We start from the raw sequence: 16,976 nt of genomic DNA on the forward strand, positions 1-16,976 counted from the left end.
TTTTATGCAAAGCAACAACAAATTTCAATCCGTTTTTGAGCTTGGCATCTTATTTTTGGTGAGTTTTTAAATTGTTGTTGAAATATCAACCCTAACTACAAAAATTATTTAGTGTGTGACATATGCGTTTTGGTACAAAAGAAAAGCTTATGTTGTACATCTTTGGCATCCGAAGAAAGGAAAGCAATGAATTCTAGCCCGACGAAGTAAATGTTTGCTTTGCTATCGTACAGGAAATGTAAAACGTATACACACTAAAAAGATACTGTGAGTTATCATAAAAAGTAAAGCACAAGAGATTTCGAATGAGCGGCGCATCAAACAACAATTGTTTACAACACAAGGACCTCTCTGTTAGTGTTTCAAACGGTTTGATTTATTCAATGTTTGATGTTGCGGTTATAATGTTCATAACGTTTCCTGGATTCGATCTTACCGGCCGTTGCTACGCAGTGGTTCACTTCTTGCTTGAGGTGTTAGTGAGTTTTTTGGCCAATCCTGTATTATTTGTTAGTTTAGTTTATTCGTAACTACTATATTAAAAGCTAAAGCAAAATAGAAAAAGCAAATCTGTCCATGAAGGTATAAAGTTAATTAGTCAAAGGTTCCAAACTACAGCATTTTTTTGTAACATGTGGCAGGGGGATATTGAGGACTTGCCAAAAACTTTATTGATGTTTTTTAAGTTTATTCGTTCATTGATATTGAGATTTTAATCTTTGGAGTAAATCAACTTTTTTCCTGTGAAACATATGGTTTTAGAAAATTCGAACACAACGATAAACAACAAAAATCACAGTCACTTTTTTACTTACAGTTGAACATTAGGTTTGTCCGCGATGCGCTTAACCAGTATTTGGCTGTGTGTTGCACTGTTTGTTTCACTTAAAGGTAAGTGCTCATTGATCTACAACAAAACTTTGCATTCAAGATTCGATTTGAACCAATGGTTTCAAATATGTTTTCACAACAGAAATAACAGCTCCAGCCGAAAGTGCAACCGGGTCTGCAACTACAGTCGAAGATACAGCAATCCCTACAACTTCAGCTGAAGAACCAACATGGTCTACAATCACAGCCGAAACTACAACAACACCTGCATCTACAACCGAAGGTACGGCACTGCCTACAACTACATCCGAAGGTACAATATAAACCCTACAACTATACAGCCGAAAGTACAATAAACCCTACAACTTCAGCGGAAGGTACAACAAACCCTACAACTGCCGACGAAGGTGAAACAGGGCTCACAACTACATCCGAAACTACAACCCTGCCTACAACTACATCTGATGCAGCAACAATCCCTACAATTACTGCTAAAGGTACAACTGGGCCTGCATCTATAGCCGAAGGTACAACAGGGCCTACACCAACAGTCGAAGGTACAACAGGGTCTACAACTACAGTTGAAGGTACAACACGGCCTGAAACTACCGCCGAAGGTACAACAGGGCTCACAACTACAGCTGAAGGCACAACATACCCTACAACTACTGCCGAAGGTACAACAGGACCTACAACTACAGCTGACGGAGCAACAGGATCTACAACGGCAATACCTGTAGATACAACCAGGTCTACCACTACAGCTGAAGGTGCGGTTGGGTCTACAACAGCAACTACAAAAACAAACGACCAAAATGTAAACTCCCTTACTTCTGCAGGTAACAACACAACCATAACAATTAACCGGTTTGTATTAAATAACTATAAGAGTTTGTTTCAGACATCGCACTAATATGCATATTTGTACCTTTGGGAGCAGCAGTTATAGGATTTATCATCTACAAGGGAGTAAATTGTTACAGAAGGTAAAGTTTGTTTGTTTAGGCTATGTGGTGTTGTTGTATCCAATGTCCGAAAACAAGTATTTGACTTGAACAAAACTTTTGCTTCTCTGTGTGCAGCTTATCATGATTAAGCTCAATTTTTGTGCTTTGTAGGCATCACGTTAAACAAAAAATGAAAGACATGGAATCTAGCGGACGTATTCCTAAAGTGTTTGCTGTCGGAGGAGGTCGCGAGAGTGACACAAATGTGGACACATTCGAAATACGATTTGGAAATACAGATGAAACTGAAAAGGTAAATACAGACGTAATATCAGATATTTTTGTAGATTGTCCAGTGCTTGCATTATACCTCAAGACAGTGCATTACAAACAAGAAATTGTTGTTTTTATTTTTTAACTGTTGAGGCCAAAAAACAAACACGCAATTTTGGATGGTTACGTTATTTTGCGAAAAAACTAAACGCTTGTATGTAGCCTACCAAAACGGGTACCCAACCGGGGAGGAATTCCTAATTTCATGCGTAAAGCTTGAGGGGAGGAATTTACTTAAAGTTGTAAGTGGTTTGTAAATAGACAATTCAGTTTTGGGAATATAACCTAGTAAGTTGGAAAAAAACAATTTGAAATGATCTTTGTATGCTTTACCATATACTATGTAGTCTATTGGGAAAGTATAAAATTGTTTGGAATTGTTAAGGGAGAAATTTGTCAACAAAGGTTGGGAACCACTGACCTAGACGTTGGAAGTTTTACAGTTACCTATTTTTTACCCAGTTCTAAATGCAAAAAAGATTGGAAAATTGACATGCTAAATTGTGCTATAGGGTACAAACGCTCCGATCGGAAAAGACACAGACAGCATGAACAACCAAGCACCCCCAACTATGTCAAACTCACTTCCACTCACCAGCTTTATGAAACCAAGCGACGTGCGCTATCAAGTTATGTAACTAAATTCTTGGAATTGGAAATTTGTTGTTTTATTGTTTGCAGTTAGCCGATAAAACTTTCATGTATACATAACCATTGCGCAACTGTACTCGCTTTTTGTATTTGTTATGCATTAGATACTTACATATTGTGCTCGTAATAGACAAAATCAGGCACGATTAATTTGAAATCTGTTTTGGGGCCATAGAGGGATATCAGTTGACGGTCCACTGATACGCTTTGCTAAGCTTGAAACAAGGTTGCTTTTTGAACTGCTAAAGCGCTCTTTGGCAATGTGCCATACCCTTTATTAATCGTTACTTGTATTTTCGGAACCTAGTTTATAAATCTTTGTTATATTAAATGCTGTTTTATTTTGCTTATTCTTGTATGCATTTTGCAATTTATATCTTGCGATTTGCACCTATTTACGCTTTCGTTCAACTTGCACTTTCTTAAAATCATATATTACTTTTGTGTAAGACATCTTTATGTTGGTGTCTCTTTTGTCGGAAATTTCGCAAACATATGTATCTTCTTTACTGCCATTCTGAACAAGAAAAATGGTGTTTCATAGCGGTTTGTAGGTTTTTACAGATCGTTTCCAAAAACCGTAATATATGGTGTACGAATTCGTCGTCAGATACCTTAATTCGTAAATTGTTCGTAGTCAGTCATTGCAGTTTTGAGACCGAAAGTTTTGTTTTGTGTAGTTTTTACGCAATACAGGTGTTAGTTTAATATGTCTTAAACTTTTTAACTTTTCAATTGTGGTCCAATATGTCGAAATAGCCACAAGCAAAAAAATGAAAATAAATTTGTCGTACCGGAACTGGATAAATTAGGCCCTGTTTTTCCACCTTAGTCAATCATTAGCAAATCACGTGGTCGTTCTCGTTTGCCAGTTTTACGATGTTTGAACAACCTAACTGAGGCCCATGTATCGAAAATTGATCACGAGCTTTCCACTCTGTAAGTCACCAGTTTCAAACGTTTTATGACGCAACAATGGTTCTGTCTAGCAGCTAGACTCTACCTGTGGTTTGCTGTACATCAGTACAGGTTAAGCTGTAAACAAAAAATAAGCACAATTTTAAGCAGTGTAAGTAGTAACAAAATGAAGCTATAACTTATGTGGTTATTTAATCATAAACATTACTGCCAAGGTAGTGGTGTATATAGAATACATCGTGTAGACGTTTCGACAATCTCTGTTGTCAACACGATGTATTGTATATACACCACTACCTTGGCAGTAATGTTTATGATTAAACTACTTTTCAAGTCCGTGCATAGTGTTCCTAAGTATGTGGTTATTGTTTTAACACGTTCGATAATGAAGTGTTTATGGTAGCTATAGGTTTCCTATATGATAGCTGATGTATTGGTTAGTGTGTAGCACGTTAAATTTTTCATTGTATACTGCTCAATTATAGGCCACCTACAAAAGTATTTTAGCCTGGGGTGGGACTCAATTTTTTTGTCAGCCACTTCTATCACAAATATCATATTTTTCGGCCGGTTCTGTTACAAAAATTCCATTAACAGTAACCAGTAGTGCTAACCTGTTCGCTGATCTCATAAAATTTTGTGAGAAGGTTCTATAGAACTGGTGCGAACCGGCTGAATTCCATCACTTATTTAAGCTATAACATCACACGCATGCGTCATGAACGATAGTTTGGTTGTTTTGCGTTTCTTTTATAGTGTAATCTTTAAATTATTAGCAAAACAAAATTTTAGATCTTGTTTTGGTAGGTTCTTGCTTTTACTTTGTAGTAGATAAAGTATTTGAAAAGGCAATATGAGCACGGAAATGCCTCAATCTGCAGCAACTCCTGGCCAAACTCACCCACCACCCTATTCAAATCCAGGAACACAGGTATATAAACTACTGCGTAAAAAAATCTTTAAAAATAACTTGCAAACAGTAGCTCTTATAATTTCATTTTTCTGGCAACCTGCCAATAGCTCATGTTTAGACTAACATTTTTTCAGTAAAGTTTATTATAGTTAGCATTTTTATGTTCTGCAGGTATATACGTATCCTCCACCCAACGTTACTAATGTTGTGGTGCAACCGGCCCAACAAGTTCCCCAGAAAGGCGCTTTCGATGTGTTGAAGGATTATGTACCAGAAATGCCCATGTGCCTTGCAGTGACGCTCTGTGTTTTAAACACTATGTCACCTGGATTAGGTAACCCTTGATAAGAAAGGTCTTACACTTTAGTAAACAGAGTTGTACTGGGCGTTGGCCATTTTTCAGCTATCTCAGTAGTTTCACAAAGTTTTAAGTCATGCAGTTACTTCCGTCTTTTGTACTCGTCGTTGTTTTAGTACTGTCACTCGCAAAAACAATTACCAACTGCACTGATTGTTAACGAATACCATAGTTCAGTGCCAACATTATATGCGCATAGAGAAAAATTGTACCTTTGTTTTTGATAACTCGGTTGGATTTTGTTTACGTTTTGTTGCAAAAAAATCCTATAGCTTTTCTCGTGGAAAAAATGTTTATTAATAGTTTATCGGTTCTTGTCTAGGTACATTTATTTCTGCGTTTTGCTGCTGTTGTTGTTCTACTTCTGATGCTCAGCGTGGACGATGTGAACGGTTTTGTACAAACATTTGCGTCGCCTGGCTTCAAATATTCACAGTATGGATGTTTCTGCTTGGATGGGTTTGGAGCATTTGGTGGGGCATAATTTTCATTGCAAAATCAGGTAAGTTTCACTTCACTTATGCCTTTTGTCGTAATAATGTCCTACTCGCTACTAGCAATAGGCCTATACTAAATTAAAATGTACCGACCTGGTTCTGGCAAGATTTCATCTGCTATTAACTAGTGTTTTTGTAAGTTTGATCCGTATACACAAATGTGATAAATCTTTTCTATTGTATTTTAGGCAACAAACATGCAAGTAATTCTCCCTTGCCCCACACTGTTGCACCCCAACATATACCTCAAGTTTCAGTGCACCCACAGCATTCTATGCCCTCGGCATCCAATCAGGGGGTACCACAAAGCGGAGCTTACGACAACCAGGATTATAAGCAATAGGTTGTTAAAACATGACAACTTTGATGAACTTTATTTGTTTTTATATTTGTTTCTGTGGTTACATCCTTTCTGTTTTATTTAAAGTTGTATTAAACTTTTGTGTGTTTTGTATGTTATAAACACATTTGAATTACTATTGCAAATATATGCTAATTTCGTGTTGCAAATATAATTTGGGCAATGTGTTGTTTTAGATGTACTTCTGTTTTGAATAAACTGCAGATGAAACAGTAACACGTGTATGCGAAGTCTGGAAGATGTAAAAATCTTAAATAAGTCCAACGAATCACGATTATGGCCACTTGTGTGCCTCGCCATAATAACTTTGTCAGATTACATTTTCACACATTTCCAAAATTGCACTTTGTAAGTTTATGTTACGTTTTATGGTTTTAGAGTATCAAGGTTAAATTCTTGGCAGGTACGGTTAAGCTATGGCCTACTATAGCTTAACCAGGGATCGGCGTCCTTTGAGGCGACGCGTGCCAATTCACTTGTTATTTCCACATGTTAATGACCTCGCGTGCCAACGTTTTTCTAAATAATACTCATTCGTGCTAGCAGATATAATTAAAAAAGGAAAGCAGAGTGTTTTGTATATGTAACGCTGAATTTTAAGACAGTGGCATGATAAAAACTGAAAACAAGCAGTGTAACAGGTTAAATTGTCACTTCAATAAAACACGCAAATATGAAAAACCACCTCGCGTGACAAACTTGACACGCGTGCCAGGGGTTACCGACCCCTGGCCTACTCTATAAAAGCAGTCAGAGGATTTTTGTTGAACTGAGCACGCCAGACCCTATTTGAGGAAAGAGCAAATCTTACACAAATTAAGAACGCTTGCCGAATTGTACATACGTATTTTGATCGAAAGGTGACCAATCCTAAAACACGCGCAATTATCCACTATTCGGTACCAAAACTATAAGACAAAGAAAGCAAATATCGCTTAACAATCGAATTACAATAGTCCCTTAAACTTAACAATGGAATAAAGGAACGTTTGTATTGTTTTTTGGATTGTTTCGCAGTTGTTCAATCGTGTAAATTGCGGTCTAGTAATCGCTAGTTAAACATTACCATGTCACATGCCCAGTAAACTACTTCCGTAATGTTTATAGTTTTGCGCAAGGTACTGATCACGAGGGATAATAAATTCTAGCACAACTTGTGCAAAAGTTCAAGGCAGACACTATGTCTTTGCTAGATTTTTTCGAGATGAAAGGGTGAGGTGTTAAGACTGGACTTGGCAATGCAAAACTGGGACTTCAGAACTTTAAGAAAAGCAACTTTGGCAACAGAAGGCGGCACTATTTGGCTTTGCAAAAATGTAAAATATCGAAGTTAATGCAATGAAGCAATGATAAAGCAACATACCCGATATAATGTAACTAGTATAATCTGGGAGACTAACCAGCACTGCGTGAACTGAATCTAACATGTTATAGTTAGCCAAATTAAAGCATGTGATCTTTCATTAAACTTGTCTAAATGTGGTAATATCCAGGTATAGTTGCAATAGGAAAAAAGAATGTGGTGTACCGTGTATGACTTGTATATAATTGCGTTACAGTTTAAATGCTAAAACTGCGTAAAAAGGGATACTAAAAACGCGTTTATAAATGACAGTAAATCCAACAAAATTTTGTAGTCAATCATTTGTGTTCATTTATAGTTTGTTGATCTATATATGTTAGTTTCATTATTTCTAAAATGATGCCTGACGAAATGCAGGAAACTGCTCCAGTTACTAATGACACTGCTCCACCATCATATGTCAACCAAGCAGAAACCCAGGTAAGACAAATATGTAGCGTATTGGAAAGATCTAAAAAGGTTAATAATACTTTTAGGTCAATTAACACACGCTAGGTCGCAACAAAAACCGCATACTTTTTAAACTGTATTTGTTTTAGATAATACAATTACACGTTGAGTTTTTATTTAAAGCGTTGTTGTTTTATTTCATCAGGTATATTCAATTCCTCCGCCGCCAACGCATATAACCAACGTCGTAGTGCAGCAATCACCACCACATACAGCTGGAAGGAACCCGCTGGATATAGCAAAGGATTATATACCAGCAATGCCGATGTGCTTGGCTGTAACCCTGTGTGCTTTAAACACCACTTCTCCTGGATTAGGCAAGTCATTTTAATTTACACAAAAACAAAAATACTAACCACAGATAATTAGGTAAATTCGAATTATACCCGAAAATTGTTGGGTAAATCAATAGGGTAAAACTATATTTAGCCCAACCAATTTTGGGTTTAAACTACCCAAAACAAATTTGGGTTTCCCCACCAATATACCCAACGTTTTTGGAGTATTTTTACCCAAATTGGTTTACAGTGTTGAGTAGAAATATTGTTACACTTTTTATCGAGTGAATTGTTTGCTTAAAATTGAAAGGCTTCCGAAGAAAGGAGCTGAAAAAAAGTTTATCATTTTCTTCTGTTTAATTCAAACACTAAATTGCTTTGAACAGCTGATTTCTAGTTAAAACACCGGACATTAGGCAACTTTGCTCTAAAATTTCAAAATACAAAACTTTATCAGCTGCTTATTGAAATTGAAATTCTTGTCTTGTTGATAGGTACGTTTGTTTCTGCTTTCTGTTGCTGTTGTTGTTCAACCTCCGATTCTCAACGCGGAAGATACGAAAGATTTTGCATCAACATTTGTATCGCCTGGCTTCAAGTAACTTCGGCCTTTCTGCTTTTCTTCGGATGGGCCTGGAGCATTTGGTGGGGCGTAATTTTCATCGAAAAATCAGGTAATTTTTTGTAGAATGCAAGGATAACCAGCGGAAAGGTAAACATATACTGTCGTGTGTCTTTTGTCCCAAGACATCTAACCTTTCGTGTGATTTGAAAAATGCAACATACATGTTTTAAGTCTAAATATGGAAAACAGGTTTCCAACGAAGCAGAATCAGTCAATTATTATTATTATTATTATTATTATTATATATTATACTTAAGAATATATATTTCGCCTATTGGCATTATTCTTTCACAATGGTCCTTATATTTACCTCGAGGTCTCGCTGATATTTTAGCAAAAAGATTAACCTCGTTTTAGCAAATAATATTTTTCCATTTTCACATCACTATGTAGCATTTTAGCTAGTTTTACCATATTACGCTTTGCATTGATGCAAAGTCAGTTTGTGACATCACAAACAAAACAAACAAAATTCAGATTGTTTGCGATATTCAACCGTTGCAGCTGTGTTAGTTGTTATGTAACAAAGGGCATCCTTTATGTCCATCTTTCTAGCACCACCTTTCGTCAAAGAAAATTTCAGCTCTTGACAGCCCTCGCGAAATTGCTTTAAGGCCCTTATTGGACCGCGGACCCCAGTTTGAGAACCGCTGTGTTGGAGGCACAACTTTAAACTGCCTTCGTTTTATTTTTATTCTAGCATTACGAAAACAAAACCAGGAGCAGCAGCCACTTTTGCTGAGTACCACCAATCATCAATGTTCACAGCTACCCCAGGCTCCCATGTACCAATATAACAGCACAACGGCTCGACCTTACATAGAAATTCGGCCTGATGAAGCGTATGGCAACAAAAACGCCACTCTTTAATTCTTCAAATATCTGTACACCTTTTATTTTATGCCTGTATTGGTTTGGTTTTCGCTTTGCTTTTTTGTTGTATTTATATGTTTATATACGTTCCAACATTGATACAATTCTAAGTTGTTTGTTTGTTTGTTTGTTTGTTTGTTTGAACCAGTAGCAGACCATAAAGGCAGACAGTGAGATGTTGTTAAAATTAGCACGAAAGTTTTTTTTTTCGGAGGCAGAAAAAGTCACCGTTAATAAAAATGCAAGTGCAGCTTTTTTTCCAATCTCACGACATTGTGACTGCCATTTATAATTTTCTAGGCTGTTAAACATAAAAACATAAAAATCTTCATGTTACTACCTTTCTTGCTATAGTCTCAATAAACATCGTACAATAATGCGTAATGGAAATTGTAACTTAGAAAAAATTTAAACTTACCTATTGTGGCCCAGTGCACCTATAATTTCTCCGCAAAATATACGCTATACTCATTATTTCAAAACTAACATGTAAAATGTTTTAATCTTATGCATATTGAGCATATAGATACCATTGTAAAATATAAACAAAAAATTACAAGAAAATAGATCAACCTGGTCGGTATCTTAGTTCTGGATTGCATTTCAGCTGGTTTTGCAAATAACAAGAAATGCTTGGCACAGGAAACTTACATGCATTTTACATACATTTACACTCCAGATCGAGTCCGAATTAGCGAAAAGACCAACTCGTGGACCTCAATGGATTCCAGACCACAATTTAGAAAACGCTAGATTATACAAACCTACTTATAAACATCCAAGAGATTAATTGGACTGAAAACAAATTGGACAGCAAATAATAATAAAATTAGCTAACAGTTGATGTGCAAATTATTTTAAAACGTTCGAGAACCAAGTAATTGTAAAACAAATAGAATTTTATTTCCGAGACAAATAGAGGTGAAAATAAAACATTTTTATTGGCAATAAGTTTCGTTATTTATAATTTGGGTTGCTCTGTCCTGGGTTTGAGAATGACGTGTCAGCTGTGCCTGAAATTGGGGGAGGAACTTGGACAGTCGCCATGTTGCTACGAGTTACCGTCGTCATGGTAATCATTCGTTGTCGTTCATCGTATCTTGCTGAAAAATAACATATACAATTTTGTCATTGAGGTAAAGTTCTATTACAAGTAAAAACATCTTCCTCTGGACCTTCAATACAGAGCCCGAACCCAGCCCGGACCCTAAAGTACAAACCCGACACCCGGCCCAAACTCGAATCGAATCGTCTTTGGGAAATCCGTTTAGGCTCGAAAGTTTGATTGACAGACGTAAACATTAAAGCCTCCGAAAAGTCTAAGACAACCAACACAATAGACAATTCGTCTTAAACAAGGCGTTCGGGCTGTTTGACTGTAGGTCGGGTCCAGCAACTGGCTACCTAGCTAGTTAAATTTGTTTCAAAAAAAATACTGACACAGAGTGTAAAGTCAGGAACGAATCAAGTCCGTTTTTTTCAAAGAAAACAACCCAACCCAAGCCAATAGAAAAATAAAACAGAAAACTAGCAAAAAGTCAACCTGAATTTGTGATAAAAGCATATCCCCATATGATGCTCCACACCCAGCCAATGAGAAAAACCCAGCAGGTTAGAAGTTGAAGACAACCGACACCAATATTAAGGCAAAATGCGCTGGTTTTTCCTTGGTTGGCATCAGGCCCTTCTACCACACCGCAACAGAATAAGGTAAAAGCGGCAATTATCGTTCCTGAAATGGATTAAAATGCCCGTTATGCATATAATCTCTTATTTTGGCAAATGCAATCAGTGCCAAAAAACAAAGAATAAATTAGCTGTATCTTACAGTAGTGAAGAATTTAGCCATGACTCTGTAAGTGAGGGCGGCTTCTTTACCTTTTAAATAAAATATTTGCTTTCTACAATTTGTAATAAAATGTAGTGCTTTGAAAACGTTTGCACAAATAATAATTGTATACAGGTTTGTTGTTTGCAAACGTTTTTAACCTAATTAACTCAAATTAGACTTAATTTCGTGTTGGACTATAAAGATGCTTGTATTCGTTCGTCAGATTTTTTACGGATAAATTTTGTGAACAATTTTTGACTTCGATGTGTAATCTAAAAAGGCAGGTTTGGGTTCAAAAAGATTTAATGAGGTATTGCTTTTTAGCCTGTTACTCCCAACAAACAGGAGTGCCGTAAGGAGGCTATACACTAGACTCTAGTGCAGGCGTTCTTAACCAGGGGTGCACGCACCCCCAAGGGGTGCGAGAACTGTTCCCAGGGGGTGTGGGGATGCTGAATCATTAAGGTTGGTTAGGTCTATTCTATACAAATACAAAAACCCAGCGGGGTGCGAAACTGCTTAGTGATTTGAAAGGGGTGCAAAGCAAGGAAAAAAGGTTAAGAACCACTGCTCTAGTGTGACTAGAGCATTCGGTCAACGTTTTGTCACCGCAGCACTATGATAATATCCTATAGGTCGATACAGTGTGTACTATTTGTAGCTTAAAACAAACATAAGTATAATGACAAGCAAATTTACCAAAACCGGGTACCATCCAGTTGACAAAGCACAACGTTACAGCACACCACATTGGCATTATTGGGATGGAATTTTGCATTGTGGAGTAGGATGTTTTACTGGTTGTCTGGGTGACCACTGTCACGTGCTGAGGGGCATCGTGTGCACCTATTGGCTGCGGCAAGGGCATCTCCTGTGATTGTAAATACAATTTAGAGTGTATAATGTAGAAACAATATGGTTTGTTTTTAAATGGAGAACTATCTAATATCGAATCGGTATTTACAAACAAAAATTACTAAGCCTGTCTTTATATTGCCTAATGATGGGCTAATTTTAAAGACTGCATGTTTACTCCTATCTGAAAAAGTACACAAAAATAAGACCATAAAAGCCATAATTTTTTTTACCATATTCTATTTATTACGACAAAAGTTTTTTCAATTTGAGTCTGGTTTGATGTTTTGTTTGCAAATATAGTAAATTGAGAAGGAAAGTCATGAAAAAGTATACTACACAGCTGACACTACAACACTAAAAGAAACGCACCGCTGCAACCAAACTTATACTTTTTGAAAACAGGACCCGATTATGGGAATCGCGAAATTTTAAAGTTACACATGGAAAAGGCAGTTGACAAAGAAATGGTTAAAATTTGAAACATTTTTACCCAACGGATTAACTAATAAACATAAAGAAGTATATTGATATCTTACTTACATTTTGTGAGTATGGCGGTGGTTGCGCGTCAATGCCGCCCTCTTCAATAGGTCTTTTTCCAGTATCCATTACCTTGCACAACAATTCAAAACCGGTAACTAAATTTCAACTTTTTGCGTCCAAATGTTGCCTAGCTATGGTTCAGAAACTGGTCAAGCAAACCACAGGTCTAAGTATTTGTATGCTCGTGGCGGTCAGTTGATACCATGTGACTTTTTCGTTTGTGATGTTTGTACGGTAGGCACACAAACAAACGTTGTGCCAAACACAGTAAAGCCTTAAGACAAACGGTTGCTGGGCTAATCATTAAACGGGATAAGATTGCTCATATGACTCTTACGTGCCGGACGAATTTAGATATGTTTGTAATGTTCTTGTGGATACTGCGTCTTAAATTTGTGCTTGAATGCTTAATGCATTCTAAATTGTGATTTCAAACTGATTTGTATGACAATTATGTAACAGATCCAATATGTATGCTGTTTTTAACCAAAGTTACTTCTAGGTAGCTTATACATTTACTTCTAGGTTGGTGCAATGTTGCCTGAAGTTTTCATGAAAAATGTAAAGTAGTTTGTCCATCCATTGTCATGCAAACACTTACTGACGACACAAAGCCCCATTATAAAGAAACAAAGGCTACAACAGTAGGGGAATGAATGTTGTTTACAAAGTTTTGCCGCCTGGTTTTGCGCTGCCATGATACAGCATTTCTTTACACACGCCAAGCAACCAAAGTTTGTTCATGTGAAGCCGTCGCAAATAAGGTACGGTATACAAATAGCTATCATTGGTAACAGTTCGTTACCCACTGACCATGTTAAAGTTTACCACAAAATGTGACAAATGATGTCGAGTTTTAAATTAAACCTAAATCAGTCCATTTTTTTCTTGGGCCCCTTAAAGTATCTTTCGGCGCCCCTTTAAGTATTCCCGTAAGAGCTGTGGTCTCAAACTGAATTGTAAAGTCCAGGATCTTCAAGATAAGAATTTGGCTAATAATAGGAGAATGATATACATTTCAAATGATTAGTGAGCCTACATGTAGGAGTTTAATAGGAAATCTGGATATATCAATTCAGCTTTCAGGAAGATTGGTTCAAACAAGTCCAATGGGGTAAACAACAATTCTTACGCGATAAACCTCACTTGCCAAGGGTGTGGGAAAGAGTCCAATAAACTAGGAAGTATAGATATTTGCAACACACACTCAATTCTGCGAATTATAAAGAAAATGGCTCACTGACTTTTGGTGGATGTTTCTAGTGAGCGTAGAACTACTGGTCTAGAATGTCTGACAATTTTTATTTTTTACGTTTGTAGGAGCTTTGGTGACTCTCTACTGCTACTTAGCGACTTATTTTATTTTACTTGCATTCTACCTTATGTCATTTTAGAAGTGACTCTTTAAATTGGCTAGTTCTCAATATAATTTTTATTTCTATGCATAGATGTCTGCATTATATTTCAACCCTGCGCCTCTCGAGCGGCTGCGACGTTTTCGATCTTTTGCGTCAAGCCGCCATGGGTCACGTCACCACTGCAGAGATGACGTACCTGAACGATGACGTCATGACTGTGGCAGAGCGCGGTGAAAAATACTGGATGCTAGACGGACACAAGCGACTGTGGGTCTTACAACAACTAGAAGCACTAAATAAATGTAACATAATAAAAGTCAGAGTTAATACCAGGTGAGTTTTTTTTCTTATTGTTAGTTAAATTTTTTGCAATCATCATTTTCGCGCGATTTAAGACTTTTGCGTCAAGCAAACAATGCAATATATACAATATTCAAGAAAAGTGACTGGTCTGTTTATTTTTAGATTAATTTGGTTATATGTCGATTGGTCATTTATAGATCAAGATACAAGCTGATTGTGGATATCTGTTTGTTTAAACTTCAACTTAATCCACTTCGAAAAATTTAACATGATTTAACTACAAGAATAAGAAACTATAAGAAAACTATATGATGGGGTAAAATAACTTGGCTCTGATCTGAAAATGAAACTGCATGAATACCTTTTTTATTTATTTGCCGTTGTTTGTTTTGTGGTGTTTTGATATTTTCCCCATTACCGCAATTCCTTCGGAAGTTCTACTAACGTAAGAACTCACATCAGACAAAGTTTGCCTAATACTGATGGATGGCGCAAATGCATCAAAAAAGCAAGCTTAAAATGCTGACGGTTAGGGTCTTCAGGGTCTTTAGGGTTGAAGTGAGGTATTATAATACAAATAACAAAAAAGCAACAACAACAACAAAGCTTAGTTTATAGTCTTAACTTAAGGCCTGACCTTAAAACTCAAGAGAAAACCTTATATTTTTACAATGTTTGTGTCTCATAAAAAACCTTGATTTTTGGCCGATTACTAAACTGTGTTTGTTATTTTCAAAGCTATTATCCTGATGAGCATTTTCATGTAATAATACAAAACCATTTTGTCCGCAGTATATCGTATGAAAGACTACAGGAATTTACGACTACGCCGAGCTACGAAGCAACGTTTCGATTTGCTGACGAACTGGAAGAAAACTATTTTGCTCATCTCCACCAAGAGGCGCTGAACGACATCGAACTATCAGGTAAAAAGAATAAAAATGAGACCTTCAAAAACAATATGCATGTTCAGCACACAGTTTATTGAACTATTTACATTTTGAAAAGTTATTGCAAAGCCAAAACTTGTGTTTTTGTTGCATAGACAAGAAGGAAGGCAGCAGCTTATCTAAGCGTGTCAGAGGCGCCATCACTCGCTATCTCAATGCTGTACCGTTCACCGCGTCACAGCGTTTGACGTCACTTGCGCAGCGACGTCACGAAATCGCCGGTTACTTCCCCTCGTATCATGGTTCATTTAATTTTGAGTGGAAGTCTGTGTACCTCGTTATAGTGCTTCTGTCGTTATTCTGTGTTGCGGTCAAGGGCTTTGAAATACCTTTGGAAGAAAGATGGATGTTTGGGCAAGCTCCTATGATTTTCAAAAAAATCCAGCACTGGCATTTTTCTCTTGCGCCAACCCGTCAACGTATGTTTGTTTTGATTGTTGCTGCTATGATGATGTTCGATATGTCAGTTTTAATTTAGTCGGGTGTATTTTTGCGCGGCTGTCTCCTATTCGTATAAAAAGTGCAACGCGAATTGGTTCTAGCTCTGAAGATCGCTGTGCCCTTTTCAGGTTGAAACCAAACTGTCAAATATTGAAGTCTTTAAATAACTGGGTAAACACACCAAACTACAAAAACGTTACCACACAAAGCATTTTAATGCGAAGGGAGGTGTACTGTTGAAACGGACAATGCGCGGAAACAGATTGAGATGTGGTGTCAATCGGTGTTGTTTTGATTTTCAGATCAGCTAAGCATAAGCTGCAAGTAAGATATTCAAAAGGAGGTTGCAAACGTCTAATCTTGCATGATTTTAAATTTGGTACACAAGACACGGACTTAAATACTAGCTTTAGTATGAAACAAATTGCCAGCGAAGTTGAATAAAACGTATTCATTTTAATTTTGGATGATGTAAATCACACTGTTTTTATCGTGCGTAATTTTGTAAAAAAATCAAGATCAATAGCAACCGTACTTATGGGCTATCCCCTTATTAGCATTACTAAAGCAAATGTTGGTAACGATGGTTGGCTTTTTGCGGCAGTATTGCAAGTTTAAGGTATTAGGATTCAATTGGGCTATCACACAAGCATGCACAACTTTAAACAAATAATATCATGGGTATTTGAGATAACTTATACAGTTTTTGATTAAGAAGTTATCATACTAGTTCTATATTGTACATTGCCAAATGTACTTCTAGAAAATAGAGTGATAATATAGAGTTCAACAATACGTGAATGTCTTCTTAAAAACTATTTCCCCACACTTTATTCAACCTTGCGCAGCAAACATGATCTTTGCCCTTTGTTAAACATCAAATGTTTAACAACGAGCACTTAGCCTATTAGAGAGAACTCTTCACGTATGTATGATTAAGACTTAAGGGTATTAGCTTATCTGCCAAGTAGCAGCTTATGACTAACTTGCAATTTTGAACTTTATCAAGCAAAGTTTTAAAGTTTCCGAAATGTAATTATTTTGTCGAATTCACTTTGAAGCATTAGTTGAATTGTGTGGTGCTTTTAGACGCGTCGGTTTCACCCTATAACGAGTCTGTCCGGTATCAACATAAAAATTCAACACAATCGTTGGCTAGTAATATAACTTGTTATGTTTTCTCGCAGTGGGTTTACAAAAAGTGTTGCAAGAAACTTTCTTGTTCCGCAAAAAAATGCTTCAAATGTCAAAACTATCCAAAACTCAAATCATGAAATAAATGCAAAGACAAGTA

At 36.7% G+C, this 16,976-nt stretch overlaps 3 protein-coding genes across 3 annotated transcripts; 2 read left to right on the forward strand and 1 right to left on the reverse strand.

Annotated features, from left to right (window-relative positions):
• Nucleotides 1-793: 793 nt before the first annotated feature.
• On the forward strand, nt 794-3,093 carry LOC145233599 (uncharacterized). The gene is made up of 6 exons (XM_080098354.1): nt 794-891; nt 974-1,144; nt 1,203-1,670; nt 1,733-1,817; nt 1,950-2,091; nt 2,624-3,093. Exons 1-6 carry the CDS (start codon nt 840-842, stop codon nt 2,747-2,749), a joined length of 1,044 nt encoding a protein of 347 aa, XP_079954480.1. The 5' UTR covers nt 794-839; the 3' UTR covers nt 2,750-3,093.
• Nucleotides 3,094-4,496: 1,403 nt separating this feature from the next.
• Nucleotides 4,497-5,811, forward strand: LOC145234595 (protein stum homolog). The gene is made up of 4 exons (XM_080099302.1): nt 4,497-4,611; nt 4,765-4,927; nt 5,274-5,453; nt 5,637-5,811. Exons 1-4 carry the CDS (start codon nt 4,534-4,536, stop codon nt 5,789-5,791), a joined length of 576 nt encoding a protein of 191 aa, XP_079955428.1. The 5' UTR covers nt 4,497-4,533; the 3' UTR covers nt 5,792-5,811.
• A 4,544-nt stretch (nt 5,812-10,355) lies between these two features.
• On the reverse strand, nt 10,356-12,754 carry LOC145234210 (uncharacterized). The gene is made up of 4 exons (XM_080098965.1): nt 12,628-12,754; nt 11,929-12,100; nt 10,942-11,130; nt 10,356-10,501 (listed from the first exon to the last, which is right to left on the reverse strand). The coding sequence occupies exons 1-4, from the start codon at nt 12,694-12,696 to the stop codon at nt 10,356-10,358; spliced, it is 576 nt and encodes a 191-aa protein (XP_079955091.1). The 5' UTR covers nt 12,697-12,754.
• Nucleotides 12,755-16,976: the final 4,222 nt, after the last annotated feature.

This window comes from Phallusia mammillata, chromosome 6 (genome assembly GCF_965637545.1).
Source record: "Phallusia mammillata chromosome 6, kaPhaMamm4.hap1.1, whole genome shotgun sequence".
Taxonomy (NCBI): Eukaryota; Metazoa; Chordata; class Ascidiacea; order Phlebobranchia; family Ascidiidae; genus Phallusia; species Phallusia mammillata.